Here is an 18,567-nt window from a genome sequence, read left to right as displayed (position 1 = left end):
GCTTTCTTAAAGTGATTTCAGGATTATTTGTGAGGCTGTTTAAAGTCAGCAACTAGGTAAAGATATTTTGAAATTTCTTTGCAAGGAACGGTCATTTATTTTTCATTTTTTTTTTAGAAAAGGAAGCAAGGAAGAGTCTTAAATGGGCAATGCACTTGTAGCAGACTTCTGCCTTAAAGAGAGAGAAGTGAATGCACGTAAATCGTGCCACTTGCTAATAGTCAGACCCTTTTTAAGGCAATGTAAAATATCTTGGAATTTTATTGTGTGTAGTTTTGAAATGGTGAGAGCATGTGCCTCTTTGATTATTTGGAGGAGCCAAATAGCAGTTTGAAAATGTTATCTAATCAAATCCCCTTCCCCAAACCCCCCATCACTTCATAGCAGGGCGGAAATGGGGAGGACAAGAAAGGATATGGGTCTAACTCTGGCTGTGCTGGGACAGTGCCTGTGTCTCGTGGCTCCACAGCCATTGCTGTCATTGTAGTGGTGCTGCCTCCTTGAGCTAGGGAGCTTCATGCTCAGGATTCCCTGTGTTGGTATTGATTTTTAAACCAGCAGCAGCAGCTATAATCATGGTAGAATCATGTGTGTAGTTCTTTGGATTCTATAACTATGGAAGACTATAGCCCTTGATTTCAAGGTGTATGTTACATATTTCCTGTTTCCACAGATTTAAAGATCACCCAACGCTAAATGACAGATACTTGTTGTTACACCTTTTGGGGAGAGGAGGTTTCAGTGAAGTTTACAAGGTAAGTGTGAGGACCTGGGAACCCAGATTGGGGGTTAAACTGTTGCCTACTATCAACTTGGAGAGCATCCTGCATAGTGAAAGCTGAGTCATCTGTTGGCTGAAATTTAAAATTTTAAATAAATCTCTGTCTTTGGGAAAACTGTTTCCCATAAACTTAAGTGATGGGGCATCGAGATAGTAGAGGATGAGAGTGATTTTTTAAGAGTGTCATTTAAGGTTGTTTGCTAGCATTGGCATTCAAAAGGGTATCCTGGCTTAGAGAGCTTCAATTTGGGACAGCAGAGTACAGACCATCGTGCTTCCAGATTGAGTGTTACTGAATGAGAGATTTAGGCAGTTTTAAATATAGTTACAGATCCATATCATGTTTAGCCATAACCTGGTTTAATTTCTCTACGTGTTTCTGGCAGCTGGCTATAAAATGCAGAATCAATTTAGTAAATACTCTTCACTGCACAGCTCTGGGAGGTCCCCGTTTCCAGAAGTGCAGTCTTCACTGTTAGAAATCTTTCGAGTAAAATAAATGGTTTTTATTCCAGGTAAAACTAGTTCAACTGTTTGTCAGTTACCTATTGTGATTTATATATATTTACATACATATATATAATATATATATATATATCTTTAACCAATTTTTTTTTAAAGATTTACTTATTTGTTTAAAAGGCATTTACAGAAAGGGAAAGAGACAGAGGCACAGAGAGAGAGAGGAGAGAGAGAGAGAGATCTTCATTGACTGGTTCACTTTCACTCCCCAAATGGCCACAATGGCTCAAGCTGGGCCAGACCAAAGCCAGGAGCCAGAAGCCAGGAGCTTCCTCTGGGTCTACTGCGTGGGAAAAGGGGCTCAAGCACTTGGGCCACCTTCCATTGCTTTCTCAAACTCATTAGCAGGAAGCTGGATCAAAAGTGGAGCAGCTGGGACTGGTGCCCATATGGGATACCAGCACTGCAGGTGGTGGCTTAACCTACTATGGCACTGTGCCAGCCCCCTTTTTAACCATTTTTAAGTGTACGGTTCAATGGTATTAAGTACATTCACAATGCTGTACAGTTGTTCTCCATTTCTAGAGTATAGTATGATTTTTAATGCACTGCTGATTTTATTTTCTAGTATTTTGTCCATAGTTTTAACATTTTTTTTTTTTTTTTAATTTTTGACAGAGTGGACAGTGAGAGAGAGACAGAGAGAAAGGTCCTCCTTTTCGCCATTGGTTCACCCTCCAATGGCCACTGCAGCCGGCGTGCTGCGGCCAGCGCATTGCGCTGATCCAAAGCCAGGAGCCAGGTGCTTCTCCTGGTCTCCCATGCGGGTGCAGGGCCCAAGCACTTGGGCCATCCTCCACTGCACTCCCGGGCCATAGCAGAGGGCTGGCCTGGAACAGGAGCAACCGGGACAGAATCTGGTGCCCCGACCGGGACTAGAACCCCGGGTGCCGGCGCCACAAGGCAGAGGATTAGCCTATTGAGCCACGGCGCCGGCGGGAAGCTCTTTATTACTGATTTGGTTTCCATCTTGATTATTGGTCTGTTTAGGTTTCTGTGTCTTCATGAATCAATTTTGGTAGATTGTGTATATCCAGAAATCCATCCATTTCTTCTAGATTTTCCAATTTGTTGGCATATAGCTCTTTGTAGTAATCCCTGATTATGATTTTTATTTCTGTGGTATCTGGTTTTTTTTTTTTTAAAGACAACATCCTTTTCTTTATTTTTAAAGATTTTGTTTATTTATTTGAGAGGGAGAGACAAAGGTCTTCCATCTCCAAATGGCCGCAACGGCTGAAACTGCGCCGATCAGTAACCAGGAGCTTCTTCTTGGTCTCCCATGTGGGTACAGGGGCCCAAGATCTTGGGCCGTCTTGTACTGCTTTCCTAGGCCACAGCAGAGAGTAGGATTGAACCAGCACCCATATGGGATGCCGGCCCTGCAGGCATAGAGCATGGCGCTGGCCCCGGTATCTGTTGTATCATGTCCTTTTTCATCTCTGATTTATAATTTGGGTCTTCCCCCCGCCCCCCCCTTTTTTTTTTAAGTTAGTTGGGCTATTGCTGTATCAATTTTGTTTATTTTTCAAGAAACCATCTCTTTATTTCACTGATCTTTTGTATTTGTTTGGTTTCAATTTTGTTTTTTTCTTTGATTTTAATTCTTTCCTCCTACTAATTTTGGGTTTGGTTTTTTTGTTGATTTTCTAGGTCCTTGACATGCATTGATAACTCATTTATTTGGTGCCTTTCCAATTTCTTGATGTAGGCACCAATTGCTATAAAATTCCCTCTTAGCACTCCTTTTGCTGTATCCCATATGCTGTATTGTTATCATCATGTTTCCAGAAATTTTTTGATTCCCCTTTTCATTTTTTTCTATGAGCCACTGTTTTCCATTCTGGAGCATGTTTTTTAGTGTCCATGTATTTGAATATGTTCTAGAGATTCTTGAGTTGTTAATTTCCAGCTTCATTCCATTGTGGTCAGAAAAGATGCATAGTATGATTTCAATTTTTTGAATTTGGTGAGACTTGCTTTATGGCCTAGCGTATGGTCTGTCCTAGAGAAAGTTCCATGCACTGATGAAAAGAATGTATTCTGCAACTGTGGGATGAAAGGTTCTGTAGATATTAGTTAGGTTAGTTTGGTCCATAGTGTCAGTGAGCTCTGTTGTTTCTTTGTTGATTTTCTGTCTAGTTGATCTGTCTGTTGTTGACAGTGGAGTGTTGAAGTCCCCCATTACTTTGGTATTGGAGTCTATGTCTCCCTTTAGACCATTAACATTTGTTTTAAATATCCAGGTGCCCTGGCATTGAGTGCATATGCATTTACAACAGTCACATCTTCCTGTTGAGCTGATCCCTTAATCATTACATAGAGCTCTTCTTTGTCTCTTTTAACAGTTTTTGTGTTAAAGTCTATTTTGTCTGATATTAGGATGGCTACAACTGCTCATTTTTGCTTTCTATCACCGTAGAATATCTTTTTTTCCATCCTTTCACTTTCAGCCTGTGTGTATCTTTTTTGGTGAAGTATGTTTCCTGTAAGCAGCAAATAGATGGATTTTGTTTTTTAATCCATTCAACCAGTTTATATCTTTTAACTGGAGAATTTAGGCCATTTACATTCAGGGTTTCTATTGATAAGTAACTTTTTGGTTGTGCCATTTTCCTGTTAATATTTGTATTCTTTGGATTTCATTTGTACTTTCACTGGAAGATTTTCTGCCTTCACATTCTTTCATACTGATGACTATCTTTCTGTGTCTCTATATATAGTACATCCTTAAGCATGTTTTGTAAGGCTGGGCAAGTGGTGACATTCTTTCAATATCTCTTTGTTTTGGAAGGTCTTTATTTTACCTTCATTCATGATTAAGAGCTTTTCAGAGTTCAATATTCTTGTTTTTTTCTTCTAAGACTTTCTCTCCTAGCCTGTAGTGTTTCTGATAAGAAATCAGCTTTAAGTCTAATTGGAGATCCTCCAAAAGTAATTTGGTGTTTCTCTCATGCACACTTTAAAATATTTTCTTTATGTGTTACTGTTGAAAGTTTGACTCTAGTGTGTCGTGGTAAAGATCTTTCTTGGTCATGTCTATTAGGAGTTCTATGTGCCTCATGTACTCGGACATCGTTTTCTTTTTCCAATTTAGGGAAGTTTTCTGTAATTATGTCACTGAACTGTCCTTCTGATCCATTCTCTCTTTCCACACATTTAGGAACTCCTAAGAACCATATGTTGGATAGTTTGATAGTATCCCATAAATCTCCAACATGGTTTTTAATTTTTCTAATTTCATTCGGTTTTTCTGTTGGTCTGAGAAATTTGCAAAGATTTGCCTTCCAGCTCAGATATTCTTTCTTCTGCTTCACCAAGTCTGTTGTTAAGGCTTTCCTCTGTGTTTTTTATTTGACATTTGAATTCTTCATTTCTAATATTTCAGTTTGATTTTTCTTCAAAATTGCAATCACATGGGAAAATTTTTCTTCCATGTCATATATGGATTTTGTTAACTTGTGAATTTGCTGTTTCATTGCTTCTGAGTAATCCTATGATTAATTTTTGAAATTTTTTCAGGCATTTTATTAATCTCTTCATCTTTACATTCTTTTTTTTTTTTTTAAGATTTATTTATTTATTTGAAAGTCAGAGTTACACAGAGAGAGGAGAGGCAGAGAGAGAGAGAGAGAGAGGTCGTCCATCCAATGGTTCACTCCCCAATTGGCCGCAATGGCCAGAGCTGTGCCTATCTGAAGCCAAGAGCCAGGAGCTTCTTCTAGGTCTCCCACGTGGGTGCAGGGGCCCAAGGACTTGTGCCATCCTCCACTGCTTTCCCAGGCCATAGCAGAGAGCTAGATTGGAAGTGGAGCAATTGGGTCTCACATCGGCACCCAACTGAGATGCCAGTGCTTTAGGCCAGAGCATTAGCCCTCTGCACCGCAGCACTGGCCCTCATCATCACATTCTAATATTAAAGTGTTATTATGTTCTTTATTATGTTCTTTTTGGGGGAATCATGTTGTCTTCCTTATTCTTGTTTCATGAACGTATGCATTTATTATTAGGCATTTGTGGAAATTCTTGTTGGTTTTCTCCTTTGATGGCTTCTGTTTGAACTGTATCTCTGTGGCTTAGTGGAATATCTACTGTTTCAGTGAATACTGAGAGGCTGTCCTGGGTGTGTCCAGGGTGCTCTGGTCAATGCTCCAGGGTGGGGTGAGTATCCAGGGTGACACCCAAGTGGATGTGGTGGATCTTCTCCATTGTCACCAGGGGAGAGGGTATGATCACCTCTGTTGGTGTAATCCCACCCTCACCTCCTTTCTTCCGAGGTGATCAATGCCCTGGGTTAGCCCACAGTAGGTTCAGCACTCGCCTGCGCTGCCACATTAATGGGCTGCTGCACTCTGCTCTCCTTGGTCTTGAAGCCAGGGCTTCTTCTGGCTCTCAGTTGTGAGGATCACGTGTTGTGTCTGTGCTCACACCTTCTGTGCTGATCCAGCACATCTATTGCTTCTGTAGAATTTCCATTGCAGATCGCGCTCCAGCTCTCCGCTGAGAATTCACTTCCTCCACTTTTTTGCTACTATTTTCCTTTACCCTAAAGCAGTATATTCTTTCCCTGTTTTGCCTTCTTGGAATCCTCACTATTTTATTTTGATGCAGAAAAAATTTTGTAACCCACACGTTAGGATCTTTAAGAAGTTTGTGAAAAATGCATATAGAAATTATACATGAGTTTCAAAAACTTTTTACACCAAAATAAACATTTTTTATTTTCATTTTCCACAAATTTTCTGAAGTACTGTCCTATATTCTACATTTTGTGTATTTCTCCCTCTGTGGACCTCTGGGTTTCTGCTGTCTTAGCTATTGTGAATAGTGCTGCCTTAATATTGGTTGTGCAGAAATCTCTTCAGCTCTCAGCTTTACATTCTTTGGGATGTAGACACACAGAGGGATTTTTTTTTAAGAAACAGTATTCACATTTATTAATATTTATTAGGATTATTGTTCATACAGGCTCAATTATCATAAAGGAAAAAGTGCTTGGGATTATTATACAATATTGCAAGGATGACCAGACCAGGATGGGACTAAAAGTGACAATTTTTAAAAATCAACCAAAATCCACATCAAGCAATCAAAAGACACTGTTAACTAGAATTGAAATAAATCTCTGGTGTTAACACTGCAGGAAAATTAACTTTTAAAATGATTCTAGTAAAAGTCAGTTAAATATTTTTGACAGACTTCAAGTGAAAGTGGAAATTCACATAGGCTGATGGAACTCGGCATAATCTTTATGCCTATTTGATACCTTCCAGAGAAAGTTCAGGTGTTTTAGAAACAATGAGCCCATCATCATGCAAGTTTGATACTGCAAATGTGTCTTAGAGAAACATGGTCGGTGTAAACAATGATTCCAAGATCGCTTTTCTCAAATAGAAAGCACTGCTCTTTTTAAAAATTCCTTAAAAGTGACCAGCGTTGTGGTGCATCAGGTTCAGCTACTGCTTGCAACTCCAGTATCCTATATTGGAATACTGATTTGAGTGCCACCTGCTAACAACGTTCCTGAGAATGTTGCAGAGGATGACCCACATACTTGGGGCTCTGCCACATGTGAGAGAACCAGATGGAATTTCTGGCTGTTACAACCATTTGGGGAGTGAACCAGGAGATGGAAGATCTCACTTCCTCTCTCTCTCTCTCTCCCACCCCCTTCCTTCCTCTCTGTCACTCTACCTTTTGAATAAGTAAATAAATAAATCTGTAGTAAATAAATGATCAAAATTTCTTTTTAGCATTTCCCAAAGACTTGCCATGATGTTATCATCCGAGTTTTTCCTAATATATTTCTTCAAACATTTTAATGTTTCTGAAATCTGGATGCTGCCTAGAATGATGTGTACATTTAATGTAGTTACTCTTTCACTATTCTCTACGCTCCAAAGCCTGCCTTAACTCAGTGCTGAATCCCAGTGTCTTGGATTCAGAAGCGTGGTATGGTAGTAGAGAAACATCACTGGCTATAGTATTAGAGCTCTTACAAATGAGGTTTTAATGGCTTGACATGGTTTTCTGCAGTGAAGCTCTGATGGTGTACTTGCATGTGGGTAGATTTTAGAGTGTAAGAAAAATAAAGCTCAGAAGTTTCTGTTTCTGTGAAATAAGATATTATATATAAATTGAGTGGGTTTGTATTTTGAAACATACTTGTTTCAAGAGAGCGTAAATGAAAAGGGTCTGTTTTAGAAGCAGCCGACTCTGACATGTCATGGTGTCCTAGAGGAGCTGACCCTGGAAGAGATCTGTAGATCAGTGACCATCACTGTTTCTGGACAGTGTATCCTGAACCTGTCATTCTTATCTATTCGTGCATACCTGGAAACTGGCAAATGCGTGGGAAGAGTGTTAAAACTGAAGCAGTAAGCTTCTTATCTGATTTTGAAAAGCTAAGAAAGCCTTCATTCTGAGGGTTTGTCAATAAATCTTTTTATATGAGGGACTCTCTTATTGTGTTAAAATATTATTATACTGTGATTTATACCCAGCTTCCTCTGTGTTCCCCTCATCACCCAGGACCTAGACTGCCTGGCTGAAGTGCGATTCTCCAGCAGTGATGTCTCTGCTGGGGAAGGCCTGTTCCTTTGAGCAGTGCTGGCGAGGTGACTGGGTCTGACTAACTTCAACCACGGTTGGCATTAAAACTGCTTTTCATTTACCAGCTGGTAGGGGTAGAACTGAAGACAAGGCTGATTGTTTTTCCTCTTTTGTTTCTGTTTTTATTTCATAAACATAACATACCAAATTACAGTTTATTTTCTAAATCATCATACCAAGGAGGTATATCCTGAGGGGTTGTTTTCTCCTGGGGATAGGCCTTGTGGGTCTCCAGGATCTCAAAAGTGGCAACAGTTGTTGTTGAAGCATGTGAAGTACCAGTGTCAGCTGAGGTGGTGAGGGAAAACCCAAGGGAGAGCGGTCCCAAATGAGATAGACAACGTCCAGAAAGAATTGCTGGGAAGCGGCTGTTAAGACATGGGCTGTCTTTCTGTTTGTGGTGTGTGCTTGGTTTTATGTTCTAAACCCCTTGGTGCCAGTGCGTCTGGAGACATCTAAATTATCTAATCACAAGTTTCAAGAAGATGGTGCAACACTGAAACAAGTATGTGATGTGCTATCATTTGCTGGTGTTTTTATTTAATAATGTATTTTGTGTGTTGATTGTGTTGATCTGTAAATAGAAGCTTTAAGTTAGTTGCCTATAATTCCTGTTAGCATTTGTCCAGAATATGACTTATTCTTTTCCTTTATAGGCATTTGATCTAACAGAGCAAAGATATGTAGCTGTGAAAATTCACCAGTTAAATAAAAACTGGAGAGATGAGAAAAAGGAGAATTACCACAAGTAAGCGTGATTTTTTTCAAAATTTAATACTAATAGCTGGTGTTTAAGTGTTATGCTAAGATCTTTGTATTCAGTATTGTTGCATTTTGTTTCATTTAATCCTCATAACTGGCCTAAAAGAGTGAATATCTTCATTGTGTGTCTTACTTATGAGGAAACTCTTAACTTACAGAGTTTCAGTAACAGGAAATGAAAGAGCTGGTATTTAAATCCCAATTCCAGAGCCCATGCTCTTAACCTCTTCCACTGTATTTAAAAAATAGGGACAATGTAAAGGTGTCCTTTAGTGGTCTGGGGACTCTGGGGGGCTGGGGGTGGGTTCTTTGCTGTTGCAGTAATTTCTTCTGCAGGAGACAGGGCGTGCCTAGGTGAGGAGTTGACCCCTCGGCGTTCCTCACAGTTTCCTATCTCCAGTTCTCATTTCAGGGTTCTTCTTTCTTTGCCTCTCCCTTAAGTGTGCTGCTAGTGGCAGCCCTCCTCTGTCCTGAAGGTGAGGGGTTAGGAGGGTGGTGTCTTTAGCATGAATAGCCAGTACATGTATAGCTGGGGATTTCTTTGTTCAGCCAATGTCAGGTTTCACCTATGTTACCCAAGCCTCAGTGCACTGGCACATTGGTGGCTCATTTGCTTTGGAAGCCACATAGACTTAATTTGCCATTCCCCCCTGGGCTTAGTTTTGTTTCCTTTTTGTAGGTGCTAGCATTGACTGAGACAGACCCTGCTCCTCAAAGGAGGAGATAAAGCGCCTTTTGATAGAAACAGACTCACCGGTCTTAGAAAAGCAGTCTTGTTTTCTTGTAAATAATACTTTGGAGGGGAGTGGAGGATAGAAGACTTTGACATAGCCTTTTAGTGGCCTCTAAATCTCCAGAGGAAAACCAGATGTCTCTGTGTCATCAGCCAGTTCTTGAGACCTAGACAAAAGCCATTCTTGCATTATACCTGTTGTTCATCAGGGACCCGAGAACTTTTCCTCTGTGGACAGGTTGGCGGTGGCGCTCAGTGCTGGAGAAAAAGTTCTGTGGGGGTGTTAAGAGAAATAGGCATGGGTAGGAAAAGGAGTGCTGTGTGGTTTCCACCCCACCCCCCTGCGTGTGTGACAGGCAGGCAGCTGCATTCCAGGCACTTGACAAGCAGGGATGAGCAGCCTGCAGCATGAATGACAGGAGCACGTCAGAGAAGGAAACCACATGCTATTCCAACCAGTTACAAGGAAGAAGAGTGTCTTTTGTGTTGAGCCTCTAAGAGTGCTTAGGGGTATTGGACCAGCGCTTTTTAAAATGCCTTCAGTTATCTCTGGGCATGTTCTACATCTTACCCGTGCCTTGACCACTTGAAAACAGTTACTTCCACTAGGGATCAGCCCTGGTTAACCTTGAGAACAGAGTTCCTGTGCTGAGAATTTTCCGTACTTTCCCTAGTTTCAGCATCCGGCTTTATAGGCTGACCTTAAAGAGAATCCTAATGTTGAAAACTATAGATAGGCATTCTGTTCATGCAGCCTTGTGAAATGATAAGGGGTTGGAACCAGGTTCATGTCCCTCCTTAACACACTTGGCAGGCAATTTGAGTCCCCAGTGGTATGAATTGGGAGTCTCTCACATTTCTCTACCAGATGCAGAGAACAAGCAAAGGGAGGGGTCCCCTGGGCAGAGTGCTTGCTGTCCAGCTGCAGCTCCAGCGCAGCCTTTCTTGCAGGGGTCAGAGCCTCGGCAGGGCCGCTTCTGCTTGAGAGACACTCTGGGCTGCGTGCAAAGTTCTCGTGATCGCATTCTTCCTTGGAAGAAGACTCTTCCATATTCCCCCTTTCTTTGAAAGATCTTTGCTTTCTAAGTGACATGAAACCATACTGAGAATTTCAGCCTACAGATAATGGTGAATTGGCAAAATGTCATTTTACTCTTTTGAACTTGGAGGAGGTTTATGTCAAGTACAGAACAGATTTTGAAGAGTGCTTTAAAATTCAGTATTAAACTAAAAAGTGGTACACTTCAGTGCTGTGCTAACATTGTAAGGTTACTCCGCATAGTAAGATCTTTAGTTGCTTTTCCATTCATGGAGATAATTCCTAGTCCCGTTTTAGTTTAAAAAATAAAAAGGAGGAAAAACTCAAAGAAAGGGTCTTGTTTTGTTGAGTTTCGAGCTCTGTTCTGGATCGTCTTTCTTCCTTCCCCCTCAAAATAGAAAGTAAACCAATTGTATTAATTTTCATATGAAACGCTTTATAAGTATTGCTAGATTTAAATCCCTAAAATAGCATCTTAAAAATTCTGTAGTAAGGGCCGACGCTGCGGCTCACCAGGCTAATCCTCCGCCTGCGGCGCCGGCACCCTGGGTTCTAGTCCCGGTTGGGGCACCAGATTCTGTCCCAGTTGCTCTTCTTCCAGTTCAACTCTCTGCTGTGGCCCGGGAAGGCAGTGGAGGATGGCCCAAGTGCTTGGACCCTGTACCCGCATGGGAGACCAGGAGGAAGCACCTGGCTTCTGGCTTCTGGCTTCTGGCTTCTGGCTTCTGGCTTCTGATCAGTGCAGCACGCTGGCCGTGGCAGCCATTTGGGGGGTGAACCAACGGAAGGAAGACCTTTCTCTCTGTCTCTCTCTCTCTCACTGTCTAACTCTGCCTGTCAAAAAAAAAAAAAAAAAAAATTCTGTAGTAGGAAAAATTTCATGTAAAGTTATCTACATAATTTCTATCTACATATAATTTATATATGAATGGATATGTTCTTATACAATACTCTTTTATTTCTAAGATAAAAGCAACATTTTTATAAATCTAAATAAATCCACTTTTTTATTTTTTTTTTAATATTTGACAGATAGAGTTAGTGAGAGAGAGAGACAGAGAGAAAGGTCTTCCTTCCGTTGGTTCACTCCCCAAATGGCCACTATGGCCGGAGCTCCGCCGAGCCGAAGCCAGAAGCCAGGTGCCTCTTCTTGGTTTCCCATGTAGGTGCAGGGGCCCAAGCACTTGGGCCATCCTCCACTGTTTTCCCTGGCCATTAGCATAGAGCTGGACTGGAAGAGGAGCAACCTGGTCTAAAACCAGGCACCCATATGGGATGCGGGCGCCATAGGCGGGGGATTAACCAAGTGAGCCATGGCACTGACCCCTAAATATATATCTACTTAGGAAAAAGAAACTTTAGAGGCTAAGTTTTACTACCTCCTTATTAAAGTATGTCTTGATAGTGCGTGAATCCCTCGGATGCTAAATTGGAAGTTGAGCATGTGAGGGGCAGGACTCAGCTACTGCCTTGCTAAGGAAGTAAGAGAAGCAGATCTGAGCATGGGATGCACTGGTGACACTTGGCAGATTTCCTGAGTTGGCGAGGACTTTGAATGACACTTCCTTTGTTTCTTAATTGTTGTCTCCTTTAGTTTCCTGTTTTCTGTAAGATGGCAGAGAAGTTAGTCTCTACTTTGAAATGCATAAAATGAAGATGTTGAAAAAAATGAGTAGAAAATTATAGTGAAAATATGTAAAAGAAAGAAATTACTTAAACAGTGATCTGTTTAGTCCACAGGTTTTTAAACTTGTTCTGTAGACAGCAGTCACAATTATCTTACCAAATGTGATACTACATTGGATCCTGATACATTACAAAGTGTCAGTCTACTTTGATGGCATGGGCTTGGGCTTGGGCCACAGCTAAATTTTCTCAGTGTTTGCAGAGGATGCATTTCTGTCCTTGCATTCCAGTGAGGGGGGAAGTGCAGCTCAGGGAGCTGGAGTCACCAAGCCCCCCACAAGGAGAGAATGTGTGCTCCGACACCATCTGTCTCAAAGCCGGCAAGTCCGTGATAAAGAATCAGAAAAAGCAAAAGTGGCAGCCTGAAAAATAAGACCAAAGTTTCCATTGAGGGAAAAACCTTAATTTCTTTTAGATTCCTAGTCCCTTCTCTTTGCCCAATTTTTACTTCAGCTTTTCTTCAGTTGAGTACTTTCTGTGTATTTTTGATATCTTGGAATATACCAGTTTCAGTAAATACCCAGGCCCCCACTTTTTTTTTTTATTTTATTTTACTATGCTGTGAAAAGTTCCTCTTTTCTGACTTTTGCCTTTTTTTTTTTTCAAAGATTTATTTTATTTATTTGAAAGACAGAGTTACCAAGAGAGGTAGAGACAGAGAGAAATGTCTTCCATTCGTTGGTTCACTCACCAAATGGCCACAGCGGCCAGAGCTGCGCTGATCCAAAGCCAGGAGCCAGGAGCTTCTTCCAGGTCTCCCATGTGGGTGCAGGGGCCCAACGACTTGGGCCATCTTCCACTGCTTTCCCAGGCCACAGCAGAGAGCTGGATCAGAAATGGAGCAGTCGGGCTCAAACCATTGCCCACATGGGATGCTGGCATTGCAGGCTGCAGCTTGACTCATTACGCCACAGCGCTGGCCCCAACTTCATGTTTTCTTAGAACAAAATAAGGCTGATGGCAACTTAAATGTTCCTTGTGAAGAATAATATTTAAAAAGAAAAATTAAAGCAATGCTAATTGACAGATAACAGGTAATCTCTTAACACAAATGGTTTACAAGCTAAAAGTGACCCCTTTGCTGTACCCCAGAATGAAAACATGTAGAGATATGAAGTATCAGCTTCTGAAGAGAGAGAGGGCGAAAGTTCTCTTGTAAATTTTAAAATCTGATATTTGAGTGTAAATATGAAAGAGATATGAATGCCATAGCATGAACTTGAAAGGTGCAAAAGATTGACATACATTCATTTGACAAATATTTGAGCATCTCCTATAGAGAAAATAGGATGAATAATATCAGATGAGGGGATCAGATTGATACAAATAGAATGAACATGTGGAAATGGTGGAGAGATGAAAGAATATTTAGGAATATCGTTGAAGAGTTCTCCGAGAAAGACCAGAATACCTTCTTGTTAATTCCCTGCTTTGTTTACAGGCATGCGTGTAGGGAATACCGGATTCACAAAGAACTGGATCATCCCAGGATAGTTAAGCTGTATGATTACTTTTCACTGGACACTGACTCGTAAGTGCTCTGCCATTTTACTTCACAGATAGTGTTATTTTCTTGTCATGTTGACTAGTCATAAAATAGAAGTTAAATCTGGATTCAGGGAGTATTCTCTGAGAGAACCAAATATGTTAATTTATAAGGAAATGATCATACATAAATTCAGAATTGGGTTGGCAAGATATCTCTAGGCCAAAAGGCATGCACCCTTGTGTCTGGTAAACACTTAACAACCAGCTTGGAGAGAAGAAAAGTATTTTTCATTTTTCATGGCATAAATATTCCTGCCATGTCCAATTTTGAGCTAACAACTTAAAAAAAAAGCTTAGTTGAATTTAACTCATATACCATATGACTCCTACATTTAAAATATACAATTCAACAGTTTTTAGGATATTCACAGATTTATGCAACCACCAATAAAGCCAAATTTGTAATATTTACCACTTCAGGAAAACCCCATACCTTTTACTGTGTGCCATCCCTCTTTTTACCACCATTGTGCCTCTTCCTCAGCCCTAAGCAACAACTGTCTCTATAGAATTCCTTTTCTTGATTGTCACAGAAACATCAGCATTTGTTTGTGCTCCTTTTGTGACTGGAGTCTTTCACTTAGCATAGCATTTCCAAGATTCATCTGTGGCTAGCACGTATCAATGCATCGCTTCTTTTTATGGCCAAATAACAAGCTCAAAAACACTTCTGAAAATGTAAGTCAGCTCTTCAGAACCGGCACAAATTGTTGCTAGCATGCCTCTGATGTGCCCACCGCGTAGACTGTTCAAGGGGGTCTCTGCCCCACCTGTGAGACTGATGGGCTCCGACGGGCCTTTTCAACAAAACCAGCAATGTGACTTCACCCTGAATGAACGTGGCACAGATGAAGGCAGAGCCCAGTGCTGCACACTGACAGATAGGTTCGTAAGATGCTACAGTTGGGATGGAACTCAAGAGTCTAGCTTCTCATTGGATTTCAAGGACCAGAGAAGTTAAATGACTTGTCTGAGATCTTTGACAGTCTTGGGCATTACTATGTGTTGTTAACTGATATACCTTATCCCGAGAGCCTCCGGGTTTATACAAGATCTGAGAAGTATTTCGGCACTTGGAACTGTTCCTCTATAGGCGTCTGGACTGAGTCAGGAGAACCTACCCTTGTTCTTGATTCTAGTATTGATCAGTAGCTACCTCAGAGGTAGCAATGCAGACAGACCGCCAACCTGTTTCCTCTTGCAGCCATTCAGGGTATTTCCTTGTCATTAAGGTGGCCCTCACACCAAGTACAGCCGTTTGTATTGCCACAGACCAGGATTCAGAAAAATAATCTGGTTAAGGGCAGGTCTCTGTAGTATGATGCCACTTGCTTTGATTTGAGCAAATTCCTTAAATATTAGGTAGACTCCCCCCTGAGATATAAATACAAAAACTAGTTTAAAAATTTGGATTATCACTTGGAATTATGTATACAATTTTATCTAATACAAATCATTGAGTTGATTCTGTATTCTTGAGTTGTTTACTTTGATCTTCCTATTGTATGTATGATAACTTTTCACCCAGAACAAGTCAACCATTAGTGTAGAAAATTCTGAGAATGGTTGGGTACTAAAAGTAACATTTTATTTCCAGCTTGCATTTGGATTAAAGAATCAGTTCCCTGAGCATGAGAGTCTGTCCCAGATTTTAGCATCTTGGATCATAGAATCTGTTGATTCCAGAGGTTTATTCTTGAATAGGGCACCGGCCTTCCTTGCCCTGGTTTTGGAAGCATGAGCTGTCGTTCAGTTTTGGGATTCCTCAAGAATATGTGCCCACGTTCAGCAGCTGTGCTTTTGGAAGGCCTCAGGTTGCACAGACTCGGTGCTGGCCCTGAGCCTCTTCACCTCAGTTCTGTTCCTTATCTTCCCTGCTCTGCGTCTTCGGTAGGTGGACCCCTGTAGGCTAGGCTTTTCAGGCTAATGTTTGAGTTGGTGGCCAGCTGGTCCCAGCCAGTGAGGAGGCGAAGATGGAGAAGATGTTTCTCCACCCTCTCCGCACCCTCCCTGATGACCCTGTGTTCTGGCTGCACCATCTCCGCTCTCTGGCCTTAGGGTGCCGATGCTTCCTGCTGGTGATGACCTCAGGGGTGCCTCACTGGCCAGTTTTTCTTCTTAGCTCTTCCTTCACCTGTGTGATCAGTTCCCTAAATTAAAATCTCTGTTTTAAATACTCAAGTGTTTTTTTTTTTTTTTTAAGATTTATTTATTTATTTGAAAGTCAGAGTTTTAGAGAGTCAGAGGCAGACAAGAAAAAGAAGTCTTCCATCTTCTAGTTCACTCCCCAAATGGCCACAATAGCTGGAGCTAGGCCTATCTGAAGCCAGGAGCCAAGAGCCTCTTCTGGGTCTCCCACGTGAGTGCAGGGGCCCAAGGACCTGGACCATCTTCTACTGCTTTCCCAGGCCACAGCAGAGAGCTGGATCGGAAGAAGAGCAGCTGGGGATGCCGGCGCTGCAGGTGGAGGATTAATCTACTGTGCCACAGCACTATACCCTGTAGTGGTTTTTATTTCCCAGCCTAGCTGGTAGGGTCAGTAGCTCAAAAATTATTCACCTCTTAGGGATATTCCAGCAGTTTAGGATGCCTTATATCAGTTTATAATGCCTTGGAAGATAGACACATGACCCATTTGGTAGGTAGTTTTAAATTTGGATCTGTATGATGTATTCTGGTAAGTGAAGTAAAAAGAACCTGTGCTGGTTAATAATATGTTGTTGCATGTTTAGGAGCTGTTTTATACCTGTGTGTTTAGCAAAGAGAAACTATAGTGCAGTGTTGTGCCAGACTGCCAGGAGACATAGTATAGAGCCCAATCTTGAGACCTAGGCAAAACCTGGTTTCTCCCTCACTGTTAACACCCAGGATTATATAGCATTTACAGTGAGAATTGTGGACTTGATCACAATATGATTGTTTAGAAATGGATATATGATGTCAGTTTGTAAAGGAGACCTTCCATAAAGAGCTTGAGCTGACGTACAGTTTTTGTGAATGTCCAGGTTTACTGGCACTGGTTTAGCGAGTCGTAATCTGCTTGTTCTTACTCTGTGGCTCACGTGCTGGTTTGTGTGTCTTTAGGTTTTGTACAGTATTAGAGTACTGTGAGGGAAATGATCTGGACTTCTACCTGAAACAGCACAAGTTAATGTCGGAGAAGGAGGCCCGGTCCATCATCATGCAGATTGTGAATGCTTTAAAATACTTAAATGAAATAAAACCTCCCATCATACACTATGACCTCAAGCCAGGTAAGTCTAACTCTAGGAGACGACGCTGGTGGCTTTTCTGTGGCTTTATACGTGACGTAGAGTATTTGGCAGCAGTAGAGAAACCCTAATAACATCTGCCTTCAGCTTTCCTGGTAGGTGTGGGCAAAGGACCCCGCACTGGGCTCGGGAGGGTGGGTCAGATCAGATACTCCAGGAAACTGCCTCTGTGTGTGTGCAGCTGGCGCAGCTCCTGGTGTCAGTCCCATGAAGAAAGAACTTTCTGGCAAGTGCAGTTTTGCTTGATCGCATTACTCAGACTGAAGAGCAGATCTTCCACACCATGTCTCTGATGAGTGCCCCAAAATTAATGACTTCTCTTTTTGCAAGGTTGTCATCTAACTTTGATAGCAGAAAACAGCACGGGCCAGTTAGACTTCGTACCTCCTTTTTTCAGCTGATGTTTAGAAGCCTGCAAGCACACTGTGTACAAACTAACCCGCTCAGCTTGGGCTTTAGGAAATGGTTCCTGCTTTCCTCCTGGAGTTGCAAAGCGGTTGTGTGCTTCACTCCTTTGTTAGCTACATGTGAAATGTCGCCAGTGTTCAGTGTTCTAATACAATGCAGAGGACTAGGAGCGATGTGCTAGAAGATGATTGCTGTGATTGGGTTTTCCCATCACTGAATCCAGCACACTTTTCTGCTGTAGGAGCTGTAGGTGGCGCTGTGACACCAGCTTGGATACCTTTGGGTGGTTTGATTTTTTTTTTTCCTTCAGAAATTACTGTTCTAAATAACTTTCTTCACAGAAAGTTTAGATGAAAATTTCCCATCACTTTTGACCACTTATTCAAATAATTTTTATTTGGTGACTTATTTTTACTTCCAATGCTCATCATGGTGGTTTTGGCACATTCAGCAGGTGGTTCTAGGAGAGGAAACGTTTCCAGCAGACGCAGAGTACCCTCCCTCAGCATCTAGAGTCAGATTATTGTATCCCAAAGATGCAGATGTTTGCATGCAGGAGTTTGAGTTCAGTTCATCTCTTCTGTTACTATTTTGAGTTTTTCTCTTAACCAGGAAGCTTCTGTTTATTCATGAAGCTTTTTATCTTTTTAGGTAATATTCTTTTAGTAAATGGTACAGCATGTGGAGAGATAAAAATAACAGATTTTGGTCTTTCCAAGATCATGGATGATGATAGCTACAATTCGGTGGATGGCATGGAGCTGACATCACAAGGTGCTGGTACTTACTGGTACGTACCCAGGGGGTCTGCTGGGATGGCCGGTAAAATACGGCTTTCCTCTGCTGAAGCCGTAGTAACTAACAAGGGATTTCTGTGCTGTCTGTAAGGCAAAAAGGGCCCCCAGACTTTCCTTCCTCAGATCGCTTCCCCCTGTTCAGCTGTTTCTGTGTTTACATTAGTTCGTCCTGGTTTTGTGATTTCTCTCTCTTTCTGGAAAGAGAGCTTGTATTTAACCAGGTGTTTTGAGAAGTGTGTCCCTTCCACAGGACTGGCCTGAGGAGTGAACAGAGAGCAAGGTTGCCCATGTTGTGGGCATGAAGGATGGCCCCAGATTCTTTTCAGAGCAAATGTAGGTTTCTTTTTTTCATGGATTAATGAGAGGAAGGATTTGTTTCTAGAGTTGCCTGAGGATGATGGACTATC

At 41.5% G+C, this 18,567-nt stretch overlaps 1 protein-coding gene across 18 annotated transcripts in view; it reads left to right on the top strand.

The window, feature by feature from the left end:
* TLK2 (tousled like kinase 2) overlaps window positions 1-18,567 on the top strand; it is a 130,680-nt gene that overhangs the window by 100,235 nt on the left and 11,878 nt on the right. For all 18 annotated transcript variants that reach the window (XM_070060514.1, XM_008271671.4, XM_008271669.4 and 15 more), the window contains 5 exons: window positions 674-755; window positions 8,572-8,663; window positions 13,577-13,666; window positions 16,768-16,937; window positions 18,015-18,153. In XM_070060514.1, coding sequence (XP_069916615.1) covers window positions 674-755; window positions 8,572-8,663; window positions 13,577-13,666; window positions 16,768-16,937; window positions 18,015-18,153 — 573 coding nt within the window. The remainder of the gene's footprint in view (window positions 1-673; window positions 756-8,571; window positions 8,664-13,576; window positions 13,667-16,767; window positions 16,938-18,014; window positions 18,154-18,567) is intronic.

The sequence above is a fragment of the Oryctolagus cuniculus genome, chromosome 17, assembly GCF_964237555.1.
Source record: "Oryctolagus cuniculus chromosome 17, mOryCun1.1, whole genome shotgun sequence".
In the NCBI taxonomy this organism is placed as follows: Eukaryota; Metazoa; Chordata; class Mammalia; order Lagomorpha; family Leporidae; genus Oryctolagus; species Oryctolagus cuniculus.
Note: the sequence above shows the minus strand (reverse complement) of the source record. Positions and strands in the feature narration are given on the sequence as shown.